This window comes from Perna viridis, chromosome 12 (assembly GCF_037379345.1).
Source record: "Perna viridis isolate PV_CMFRI_1.1 ecotype Kerala chromosome 12, ASM3737934v1, whole genome shotgun sequence".
In the NCBI taxonomy this organism is placed as follows: domain Eukaryota; kingdom Metazoa; phylum Mollusca; class Bivalvia; order Mytilida; family Mytilidae; genus Perna; species Perna viridis.
In genome coordinates, this window is record NC_142456.1 from 3,791,725 (window position 1) to 3,804,003 (window position 12,279).

At 33.3% G+C, this 12,279-nt stretch overlaps 1 protein-coding gene across 7 annotated transcripts in view; it reads right to left on the reverse strand.

Annotated features, from left to right (window-relative positions):
* Window positions 1-3,699: 3,699 nt before the first annotated feature.
* Window positions 3,700-12,279, reverse strand: part of LOC148600904 (G protein-coupled receptor dmsr-1-like) — a 62,646-nt gene continuing 54,066 nt past the window's right edge. For 6 of the 7 annotated variants that reach the window (XM_088554909.1, XM_088554904.1, XM_088554908.1 and 3 more), the window contains exon 2: window positions 3,700-4,937. In XM_088554909.1, the coding sequence (XP_088411035.1) occupies window positions 3,817-4,893 (1,077 nt within the window). In that variant the 5' untranslated portion in view covers window positions 4,894-4,937 and the 3' untranslated portion in view covers window positions 3,700-3,816. Of the gene's footprint in view, window positions 4,938-11,506; window positions 11,579-12,279 lie in introns of those variants that run through there. The other variant, XM_088554906.1, reaches the window with a different exon arrangement.

Below are 12,279 nucleotides of genomic sequence, written 5' to 3' on the forward strand. Positions count from 1 at the left end.
TTTCATATTTCTCACCAGCAAGTGTACCGACTTGGGTATTAGTGCATTTCTTGACTTATTCTAGGTAATTTGGCAGTCAATTTAATATACGGGCAGGAAATTTCATTAATGAGGCTTGTTTTCCAGTAATATAGCCATTAAGTCACTTCTGTGTTCAAGATAGGGCGTCCTAGTTTCACCGACACCGGGTATTCTTAGAGTATATGGCCTAACGACCTAAATAGTTACTTTGACAAAAATATCGTTGCCAGTTCATAGATGTAACTCGAAAGAGCTACAATGTATCTTGTAGGATAGAAAAAATCTTTACATTGATAAAAATATAGCATTTGTTTTTGAGGACACAAACGTGAACCAAAACCCAGTCTTAGAAAAAAAATATTATGCCATGTGTTGTTGTAGCATTTTATGTGTCTTTTCAACTTTGTATTTAGATGATTGACAAAACTGATGCCAAGCGGTTTGTATACGAGTACTTTGCGTTGGAATTTCTTAGAATAGAACGCTGTCACGTTCAAGCACAATAGCTATCATGCAACTACGATATTCCCAGTACCGTGTTTGAATCGAGTCCGAACCTACAGCAGTGTACATCAACACTCTACCAAGAATGAGGTCCACAGATAAAGAAAAGAATCTAGATAACCTACAAACAAAATTATTCTGTACCAAGTTAAGGAGAAGCACACATCTGTGTACATCCATTACGCCCTCCCTTTTAATTGCGCTTGCAATATTTATAGTCATAACAGTAAAGATAGATTGAATTCTCTTTATTATTAAGAATAAAAGAAAAGAGAAAAGGGGGTACTTTGACTTTTTTCGTATAAAAAGTAATGTGTAAGTCCGTTGGGTGCGAATATTTCAATTACGTCATTGGCAGATCCTAGGTTGACATTGCTGCTACCGTAGCGTACTTCTAGAAGTCTGCGGAAAAGAATTCTAAATAAAATAGTGGACTCGAGTAGACGACACACTCAACTAAGGAACAACAGTTTTTTTTCGCAGAAAGTACTTTTTATCGAGAAACAATCGAGTAGCGACAGACAAATATCGATTCTTGTAACTGGAGACAAGTTCTATATATATTTACAAACGAAATGATGAAATCTCTCAAGTTAAAGTTATCTTTCCATATGGCTCACATCCATAAAGTGCTTCAGAGTAACAAAGTCGTTTTTATTAATTTGGAACAAACGATCGTGTTTATTGTGGTATGGAAACCAAGATGTATAATTGACGCTGCCGTCGAGCGGAGATAGTTTAACCATTCTTTCTATTGTCTTAAATGGTGTACATGATGTATAAAGACAAACCAACATGAAGAGCTGATTTGGCGCATTCAATTATTTCTTTATATAAGTAAATTGGTGTTGAAACCCTTTGTTGGCCGAATTGTAGTATCTTACTTTTCATCGGTGAGAAGTTAAATCCCCATAGATGACTGTAATTTTATCATATCTACGTAATGTTACATTAAGAAATAATCTGTCATGTGGTACACACTAAATAACATGCGTAGCAGGTTATTTTCAAGAGTGCAACACAGGCATTGAGGTTATTAAATAGACCAAAAAAAGAGAAAAAAAACAAAAAACAAAGACTAAAAATAAAAAAAAACAAAACAAAACAAAACAAAAACTATAAACACAAAAAAAAACTCAAGTTATTCCTTATAACTTTAATTTTAGTATCAAAATTCAACGACTAAACCATTGAAAAAGGTTGATGACGTCACAGTCATATACACAATTCGGTCTATGAGATTATGTACAATTTTTTTTATTCAATCAGAAAATGTGTTACTTCTGAAAAAATGGTACAATATAAAACACATGGCTTCTGAGGATTTTGTATTGAGGTGGTCTTTTTTATTACAAATATTATTGCTTCGATGTAATATGGATTTTAAATTTTATTCAACTGCCTTTTTGCTATCGAATATATCATCTAAAAAAATAAAATAAAAAAAGCAAATAAATAAATGAATAATAAATAAGTTACATCTATAGCACGATCTAAAAACGAAAAATACAGTTGTCAACATGCGAATATGCTACATGTACAACAATACAGAGATAATAGACCCTTTTGTGCTAACGATAAGGTAGTCAATGAGCATGCGTAGAGCATACTCCATAAACACTTCCGCGAGGAAAATTCTTTTGTTCTACCCAAGCCCTACCGCGCGGAAGTGTATATTGAGCATGCCCACCAACTTACCACTAAAGGGTCTATTGTGACAATCATGTTAAAATTATAAAACATAGCATTTCGAAAAGCCCGATGTTTACAAAGACGAAGGTTAAAGGGTTAAAATTAAAAGTCTTGCCTAATAATTACACAGGTGCGGTATGAAAGGTGAAAAAATGTGGGTGATATTGATCGGATAAAATGACCTTTAACTAGGACATTTTCTTCTCGTGAAGGAAATGTACAAGTCGTATTTAAAATCAGTCCAGGTGAAACACTTACAACAAATGAATGTACCGCTTGAACTGGTTTTCAAAGAAGCAAACGTCATCTATTAAATTATCCCATCGTTGGTACTTTCCGTAAAACATGTTTCTTTTAAGCTCAATCCACATTTAATCAGATTATTTTCATAAAATTATAAGAAAAGTGGTCCGAGTCTTCTTTTTAATTCATTTAAACTAATTTTATCTACATTTAAGAATATAATTAAATGACTTTTGCGTTCGTTTTTTTTTCGTAACTGCAGTTAGTCGGAATGTTGTTAACGACAATTGTATACTAACTCCCGTCACACTCTCAAGCGAGGGAAATAAACGTGAAAAGATACGAGTCAAGTACAACAGTTATAGATAGTAAATGGAGGACGGTGATAATCAAGAACCACTAATTAGTAGCTTTTGTTACTTTTTCAACAAATGCAACTAATTTGCAACCTTTACAAACAAAGCAAAGGTGTCTTCAAAACTATCCCCATTTGCCAATTACAGGATTTCACCAATTGTGATAAACAGTAAGTTAGAAATTGCAAATGGTAACACCTTATTATGTAAGTGAAAACATTTTATCAAGTTTCCTCAAAGGCTCAGACGGATACCTCCTAGATACATTTAATGCACATAGTTGCTCTTTTTCCAAGGTGGCGTATATTGTACCGGAAATTTATTGCACCAGAACTAGGTTAAACCATGATTATTCCCGAATTGCTATCTTTATTTTATGAGTATGTCACCGGGCGGTCTACATGCGTTGTAGTTGGTAGTAGATTTGAATATTAATACATTTTTAGCCGAATCGTATTAGGCTAGCTGATACCAAGCGGTATAGGATGATATCTTTGGTGGCGACGACATTATAATGTTCTTTCGTTAACAACTACATGTAAATAGGCTGGGAAACTAACACAAAACAATATTTTACTAATATAATTGAAGTAAATCATGTTTTTGTTTATAAAAAATGATTTGAAAAACGAAGCATCTTCCTCGACCAGGGGAGCTAGCGTATAAAACAAAAGGTGTCTTGAAAGAATATTGAAATCAAAAGGCGACGAGTACTAAACCTACTGTGAATGTAAGATGTGTAAGTTTCAGATTATAATCCTCCCCGAGCTAATTTCCATCTCATCTCGATTTCGCATACAGATGAAGTACCGCTTAATCATTGTCATGATAAGCAAACATGTACAGTGCGTTGTAAAACAGTTCATGAAACAACAACATTTGATCGTATTCAAAATCTATATTTTATCACTAAAATCAATAAGACTTACAAATGAACATTTAATAACAAATAATGATATTTTCATAGTTTAAATGGGGAAAGGGGAATAACTCTGATATGTTAAACGTTATTAACATCAGTGAACAAAGTCTTGTTGAATGAATGGGTTAAACTTAATTTATCTAATTTCTTGAACTTAGCCTTTTTCCTCAAATACATTTGTAAAAAACGGGAACGAAATTGTTGGCTCATCGAGCAGTACAACACAAAGTTTATGGCATTGTTTACCAATGCTATAAAATCCATTAAGTCACCTAACGGCGTATATACAGTATTATAAAAGTCTTTAACAGTGGCACTTAAGAATATCAAAATTCCCTGCGGGAATTCTGTAAGCAAAAACAAAATTAGCACAACAAGAAGCATACGGGTTGTTTTAGTCTGTCGAATTTCCCGTTTCGTACCTAGCCCATGTGCAGACAATCGGTGGCGCCGATGTTTTCCTTTTATGGCTAAATTGTAAAGAAGAGACCCACCAAATATTACCATTAGCACACAAGGAATTATTTTGGCAACTGTGGAATAAACGAGAACATTTACTAACACTATTGTGTCCGTCTCATTTGTTGCAAGTTTCAGGTCCTTCAAAACATAAAGTGTCTTGTTGTTCGGCATTTCGACCGCCTCTATCTTGTTTGTCAGATAGTTCGGAATCAGAAATACAGCTGACAAAATATAAACAGTAATTATCACAGTTTTAGCCTGTTTCATATTCCGTCGTTTAACAATAGGACCCGAGGCAGTAGTACGAAGTTGTAGAAAGCGGAACACGGCAATAGCAACTCCTAGCCAAATAGATATTGTATGGGTTGTAGCGGCAAGATTGACTAAAATTAACATGTAGGCAGTCCAGCCTTTCGTAAATTTTTCTGGCTCCTGTGACATAGGATCATAAACACAGTAAAAGTGGACTGCAAAAGGTATATACGGCACCATTGTAAGAATATCTGAAACGGCAAGCCAGGTCAGCATCATATTGGTTGGACTGCGCATGTCGTTCCGTGATAAAATAGTTATATTGAATATGTTCGTGCAAACCCCGAACGTACATACAATGAGACTTGCGTATCCATGGATACCAGTAAACCATGTTGCAAACTGGAACAAAATAGAGCTATGGTCGTCTGTCGAATTCATACTTTATTCTTTGTTCTGTTTATCCATGGCAATAAGATAGTGACCTGAAATGAAAATGAAATGAATCTCATAATTATACTAGTATCACGGTACACTTTATACTACACATGTAAAATCAAATGAGAGTTACAATACAAAAATACATCGATCTCACAGGTATTAAAAGATACGAGCACACACACACACACACACACACACATGTGTGTGTTAAAAAAACGTGACATTAAGATGCATATGAACGTTACTTTCGTTTTCCTGTGGATATGAAAAGTGGATTAACTAAATACGAACTGAAAGTTGTTTGACATTACAGTATCTGAATCCTTTACTTAAATGAAACCAGTAATTCGACACACGTTACGTTAATCTCCAAAGGATGGTAGATATAAGAGTTTGTAATTATACCCCTCTAATACAAGACTACTGATGTATTTTGAAAGAGCCAAGTTTACTTATTTGGATATCAGATCCAAATAAAGAAAACGGCACCTTCATTCAAGATACATACAGATGACACTTACATTGAAGATACATTCAGAAAACAAAATATTTTCTAAATCATGATTGAAGTGTTACATCTTGACTGTAAAGTTCAAGAGTAAAATTTGACTAAAGTCTGAATTTCGTAGACGATACTGACAAAACATTGACAATGTATTCATGGAATTTACCTCTAAGGAGAGTACATGTACGTGGATATATTCTTAAAAACAATCTAAACGCCAATTCAGATCTTCGGTCAACGAAGTTAAAAACCAGTCTAGCGGTCAGTCAGTATAGTAGTACACGTGTAACAACACCTCAAAAGAAAGATCTCAGAGTTGGAAAAAATGAAACCTTATTAGAGCAACACGTGTAACTAAACACGTGTGATGGTATGTCTGAGACCCAATTAAATCCTCGAAGCTTGGAAGCAATAGGACTGTGCTTATAAAAAGACATGGAATAGGACCCAATAACAACGGACCTCATGGTATAATATATGATTTCAATTAGCTACGAGACAAAGCAGTAGACATTCCAATATTAAAACAACGTTTGCACTTCTGGGAGAGGTAAAATTCTAATAATAAGTCGCTAAATACGGCGTAGAATGACAATAACATTACACGTTAATTCGTATTATACTGCGTCACACATCAGAGTGAATTTGTGTTTATTGCAAACAATCTGTCGCGATTTATAAAGTACGAAAGCGTTTTTTACTGACATCCTTTTTGTCCATTTATTGGCTTTGTTTTGGAGTTATATTGCGTTTTTGTGTGATTTTTGTCTCGATTAGAAAGACGAATGTATATTTATAAATAATTAATACAGAGCACTTTCCAATGTATACACTTTCAACAACTCTTATTTAATCCTAAACTATATCTAGAAAGCTGTACGTTTTTGTTTTCTTTTCAGGAAACATCAAGTGATAAATTACTGCACGTTGATAGCCATTCTAGCCTTTTAAAATGGCACTTCTTACCTTACACGTGCATACAACATACACTCATAAAACTCGCACCCTCTTTAAATAAAAAAAAGTATAGGATAGAAGGGTCTGATAAAGAGAACCATTAATAAAGTCAAACTCCTAACTACAAAATTACTGAAAATAAGTCTACTGAAAAATACACATGTAACCTGAATTACAAAAATATCTCCCTTCCAAAACTTCCGCATGGACATTGGGAACTTGATACTGCGCGCTCACACACGAGCTGAATGCATATGACAGGATATAGTTAATGTATCTATCTTTACAGTGAAATCGTAATTTTCAAATCTTTAGCCGGTAAAAAATCCCCAATACGCATGTGTGACATGTTTTGATATCGTCTTTGATACATACTGTTATTTTTCTATTACAAAAAATAAGATTACGTATGAAAGAGTAATCAAGGGAACCAAGGTTATAGGAGATGATAAAACTTAAAAATGTCAGACATGCGCAGTAGGGCTGCTCATGTGTTCAATAAAATAATGAAAATCACGAATTTAATGCAAAAAATAGTAAAAAGCTATATATTCTGTCCCTAATGGCCTGTGCTCGCATTTGTTAAAAATTTTGACTAAGTCAGCACGCTTTCAGGGTCGAGTATAATATATTTAATAAATTAGATTATCTTTATCAACATTTGTGAAAATCATGCAATTATTTAAAAATAATAATAAAATGAAATTCATTATCACGCAAAATGATGTTACAGTAGCTAACAGACAAACAAGCATGAGGAATGATGTTCAACGTATATCATTTGCACTTCCGGAAGAAGTAAAAGCACTAATTATCTCCCTTAACAAAAATAAATAAATGTCAATCAGATACCTCATTTTCTTTAGATTATTCAGTGTTATGTGATTTAGTGCAGAATACTTTGTATTGCAGTCGGCACATTTCCCGTCTGGGGCATTCTAAGGAAGTTGGACCATCAATAGCCATATTGTTTCTAAATGGTCATGTACAAGGCCTTTTACGTCTCTTTTTCTATTGCTATATGGATAAGAAGAGTGGGTAGTCGAGACACTTTCACAAGTGGACAGAAATAGAAAATCCGATTAGTCAGCTTTTGTCCATTAATTGTTCTATTCATAATCAGACAGACTAATGTGTCTTTTTGTATTGTATCAATTGTTGGTTAAATAGGTGAAATATATCTTCTAATAAAATGTGAAAATCTAGCTTAAATGATATATTTTTCACATGTTCCGATGAACAATAAAAGGAGTAGACACTGATTTTTTATCAAAAACAAAACAAAACAAAAACAAAACAAAACAAAACAAAACAAAACAAAAAAAAAAACCAAAAAAAAAACAAAAAAAAAAAAAAAAAACAAACAAAATAACAAAAAAAAAAAAAAAAAGGAAAATTTGAGTACAAGTTTTACTCGCTGGTCCGGATTTAGACAGAACTCTGACGACATGGTTCGGTAGTAAAGTATTGCCGCAAGGGTGACACGATGTTCCATCAAGACTGAGATGATTTGAATAAACGACGCTGCAAATGTGACAAAGAGTTCCGTCAAAACTGGGGTGAATAAACGACGCTGGTTCTGTTAAATGAACCTGACTAGATATTCATATTACTTCCTTATATTTCAGTATGATGTCTAATTGTTCACATATTTGCCTATCATAACCTTCAATTCAGAATCACGCATACCATCTGACAAAAAAGATGTCTGATAGTTTATGCATTAAAGATCCGACAAATTACCGTATCCCGGACATGCCATGATTAGCCAAAATAAAACGCGTTGTTGAACACTCTAGATGTTATTATTTAAAAAAAGATTATTCCGGGAAAAAGATATGGTAACACTGACAAATAATTAAAGTTTTGCTTTTTGGAATAATAAAAAGTTAGCAACGTCTGCGCTGCAACTTGAAACAAAGAATATTGAAAACAAACGGTGTTTTCTGATGTACTTCCCGTATCAGCGTGTGTCAGACAACAGAGTTATCAATGTTTGTTTCCTCTTTAATTCCTACTACCAATATATAATTAACTGTCAAGGTCATGATTATTTTGTATTGGCTCCGTGACCGATTCATCATCTTCATACTTCCACTGGGGCTTTTTATTATATTGCAGTTTTTTGCTATCTATAAAATTTTCTATGAATATTTAAGCAACAATTAATATAATAACACAATGATTGATGAGCGAGATTAGCCAACATTACTGCGCAGCAACGGAAGTCGTTCCGTGTAATCTCCAAGCGACATTTACTACATGCGGATTAAGATTTTTGTCTTGATTTCATGTTAAATGAGTTTCAATCAAATTCAAATTTGCCAGAGTTAGATAATGCCTTTGTCATTTATTTTTATTTTCTATGGTACTCAAAGAAACTGCGCGGGGCATGATTATTCATTTAGATTTCATTTTGATACGAGCAGAACGACTAGTAAACACGATATGAAACTAGGAGAATCAATAAAATTCTAATTTAGAGATTGCAAGTTTTATTAAAGTTGAAATTAATTGGGTATGTAGGGATTTTTCATTTACTTTTGTTTCAATTATAGAGTTATAACATGTCATTATGACATAATTACAGTTCTAAAAGCGTGCTAAATGTTTGAACTTAATTTTTATAAAGAGGCGTTCATTCGATGTGGCGATATGTTAAGGCACACATCTTGTATTTGGAACATTGTGGTTCGCAACAGTACGTGGTCTAAACTAACCAAACCGCCCTTCCAATATTTTTTGGTTTAACAAAGAATGAAACCTGTCCATAACGAACTTGAATAATCTGAAAACCTGTCTAATCCAGTTATTTTTTTTATTAAGGTCCCTTTGTATCAAGTTAAATGTATTTCAAATTTTGGTAAAACGAACACCTGTCTAATCCAAACCAGTCTTAAAGTCCTAGTGCTGTTCCAGTTCTACAGGTTTAACTTTATATTGTGTGAGATGTCAGAAGTCAATATCAGAGGTTGCAATATGACTAGTAAAACCAAGATGAAACTTTTTTATGATAGGAGTAAGTTTGTCACATTAGATCATTTTCTGCACGATGCAATAATTTTACATGCTTATTTTAAGGATGGGAGACCTTATGAAATGTAGACAACTGCGCTAAAGCACTTAACTCGCTTTGTATCCCATTATTCTGAAAAAAAAGATTGTAAGATACTAGTAGCAATTAGGAACGAAAGTGAGTGTCACTTCATCAAGCTCAATATTACATGTTACAGTACTGCCTACATCCCCCCTAAAGTAACAAAACATTTTTGAGTTGTAGGAAATTACAACGGACAGGCTGTGTCCTTACCATAATGCAGTCAAAATATAATCCTTTCTTAAATTAGAAAATTTGCAAAATCGGAAGAAAAAACAAAAGAATAATACACAAAAAGGACCATTTGTGTATGCCTTGGGTGTATCGTTATATGTATGTAGGGAATTTTTTTCTAATGCATGCACTTCAGAATTTACAAATGTCGCGTACATATTAACAATGCTTGAAATTGGCAGTATTTCATTACCCTGTGTAAATCTGGATACCTTAAGCTAGCATAGTCTATCTTACGGCGCCGTGACTAGGTAAATGAGCCACAAAATTTTAAATTTAAAGTTGTCGGTTTGTGCCCAGTAGGCATGCCAATGAAGTCTAGTATATCTCCTAACAATTCAGAAACATTTCTGATAGATACCAATGTTGACATTGAAACAATCCTTTATATCAAAAGTAGTACTTCTAATTCCCTTGGGACAAATGGTAAATAAGTCAGCGCTTGCCGATTACATGTTCGTGAAATGTCAATCCTCATACGACAAAACTCAACATGAAGATAGTAAATTAAATAAGTTTAGCCTACACGAAAGCTGAGTAAAGGACAATACATTTGTAACTTTATTTTAATCAAAAGTAACTTTGATTGAAGTCAGGGAGTCTTCAAGATGGAAAATAATCATCAGCTTAAAATAAAAATACAAAGTAAATAATAAAATAATGATTAATATAACAAAACATGTAAGAACCGAAAAATACAGAGATAATGAAATCACAGTGCCTCCCTCAAACTACGACTAAAGTCACGAGTAAGGTACATCAGAAGAGGAACAGTATTACCCGCGTTTTTTTTTCATGTTACTTTGTTTTAATTTTCGATTGACTTCACATACATTTGAAAATAACGTAAATATACCAAACTTTACCTTAGATAACTGAAGATGTTTTTGATCACTGGTTTAAGTGCATTATCCATTTGTGGTCTTGTTAAAATACATCATTAGAAAGATTTTTAGTATACATGTATAAATAAAGCTTATTAACAATGAATATAGGACACTCAACTTTTATTGTCGGTATCTTACTTATAGTTCCCCAAATGGATAAACATTCCTTATTGTGTTTATTATAAACAAAGTCTACAAAATCATCATTACAAACATATTCTTGATTGATGAAAACCATGTTCCAATAATTTATTATTTGATTTTTTGTTATGTGACGACTCGATTCGCTACACTGCTCCATCGGATCAAAGTGATACAGGGAAGATAATGTAAGTATAGAAGGGTCAAACTTGCGAAGCCAATCTGGTCGTTCTTTCAGTGGGACTCGAACTCGTATCGCAGTGACATCTATGTCAACACCGCCTGCACGAAGTTCAAAGCCCTAGACCACTCGGCCGGCTAGGCTATAAAATATAGCTTTCGCTGGAGGGTCATTCCTCCTCGTAGGATTAATCTGGGATTGTAACTTAAAATAACCTCAAAATTTGATGAATTAACACTATGTTAAAGGATAGTAGGCTATCATTTTAGTTTTTGTTTTTAATTTTAAAGATGGGTTGCTTGTAAAATATTTATATATCACATGAAATGTTTAAGTATTGTATCGAACATCAAGTATTTGACTACTTTAATCGATTATTTTATTTAAAATGTATCGTCACTGCATAAAAATTTCTTCATTTTATTGTAGTATCATAAAAGGTTTATTTAAACATTGTATATAAAAACCCTTCACGGAAAACAAACACTCGAAGTATCATTTCAAATCTGTGAGGTAAAATAAATGGTATATTCGTTATATCTTATTATAAAAACCTAAAACAGAATAATGTTTTAACTAATGCAGAATATGATAACATTTGAAACACTTACTGTAATTTACCCCTCTACAGTTACCAAATGATTCTACCGTGAAGTATGCTCAGGTTTTATACCTCCTTTTAAATTTACGACTTGTTTCTTAAAAGGTCTCATGTTTGTACCTTATCCCACTTATAAACTAAATGTGTAAATGTTCCATTGGTAAAGTCACATCAAAATACATGTAGAAAACGTACAGCTTTTCAATAGATATATCGACACCAAACTTATTAAGAGAGTTTAAACAAAGTGATCAATATTTTTTAAACCCCACATACAATGGACACTAGCATTGTAAACTTTGTGAAAAAAAAACCCGTTGTTTTAACACCCGCATACATAGAGAAGATAAAGGTTAAGATAGGAACTGTACGTTTTATTATAGAGACATGGTAGTATACCATTAGTATTTGTCAAAAAAGCAGTTTGAAATGATACTATCAACATATGACACAAGATAACCAACTAACTATTGGACTTCTTGATAAGTGCGAGGTCTCCAGGTTCCTAGGACACTTACCGTGCCGGTGCACCCGGTCCATGCACCCAGTTTTTAGTGGAGTCCGAGTTGCTCATATACTTTTGTTACGTTGAATGTATTAGTTACTTTATATTCTTTGTTGTGTTTGTTTGTTTTCCATGTCTGGTCTTTGTCCCTGGGTTATATTCTTTTGATTTCCACTAGAATCTTGGTTCCCTTGATTACTCTTTCACGTGATATTGTTTATGTTAAACGTTTTGGTTACGTAATTTTCGTTGTATCAAATTAAATATTTCAAGAAAAC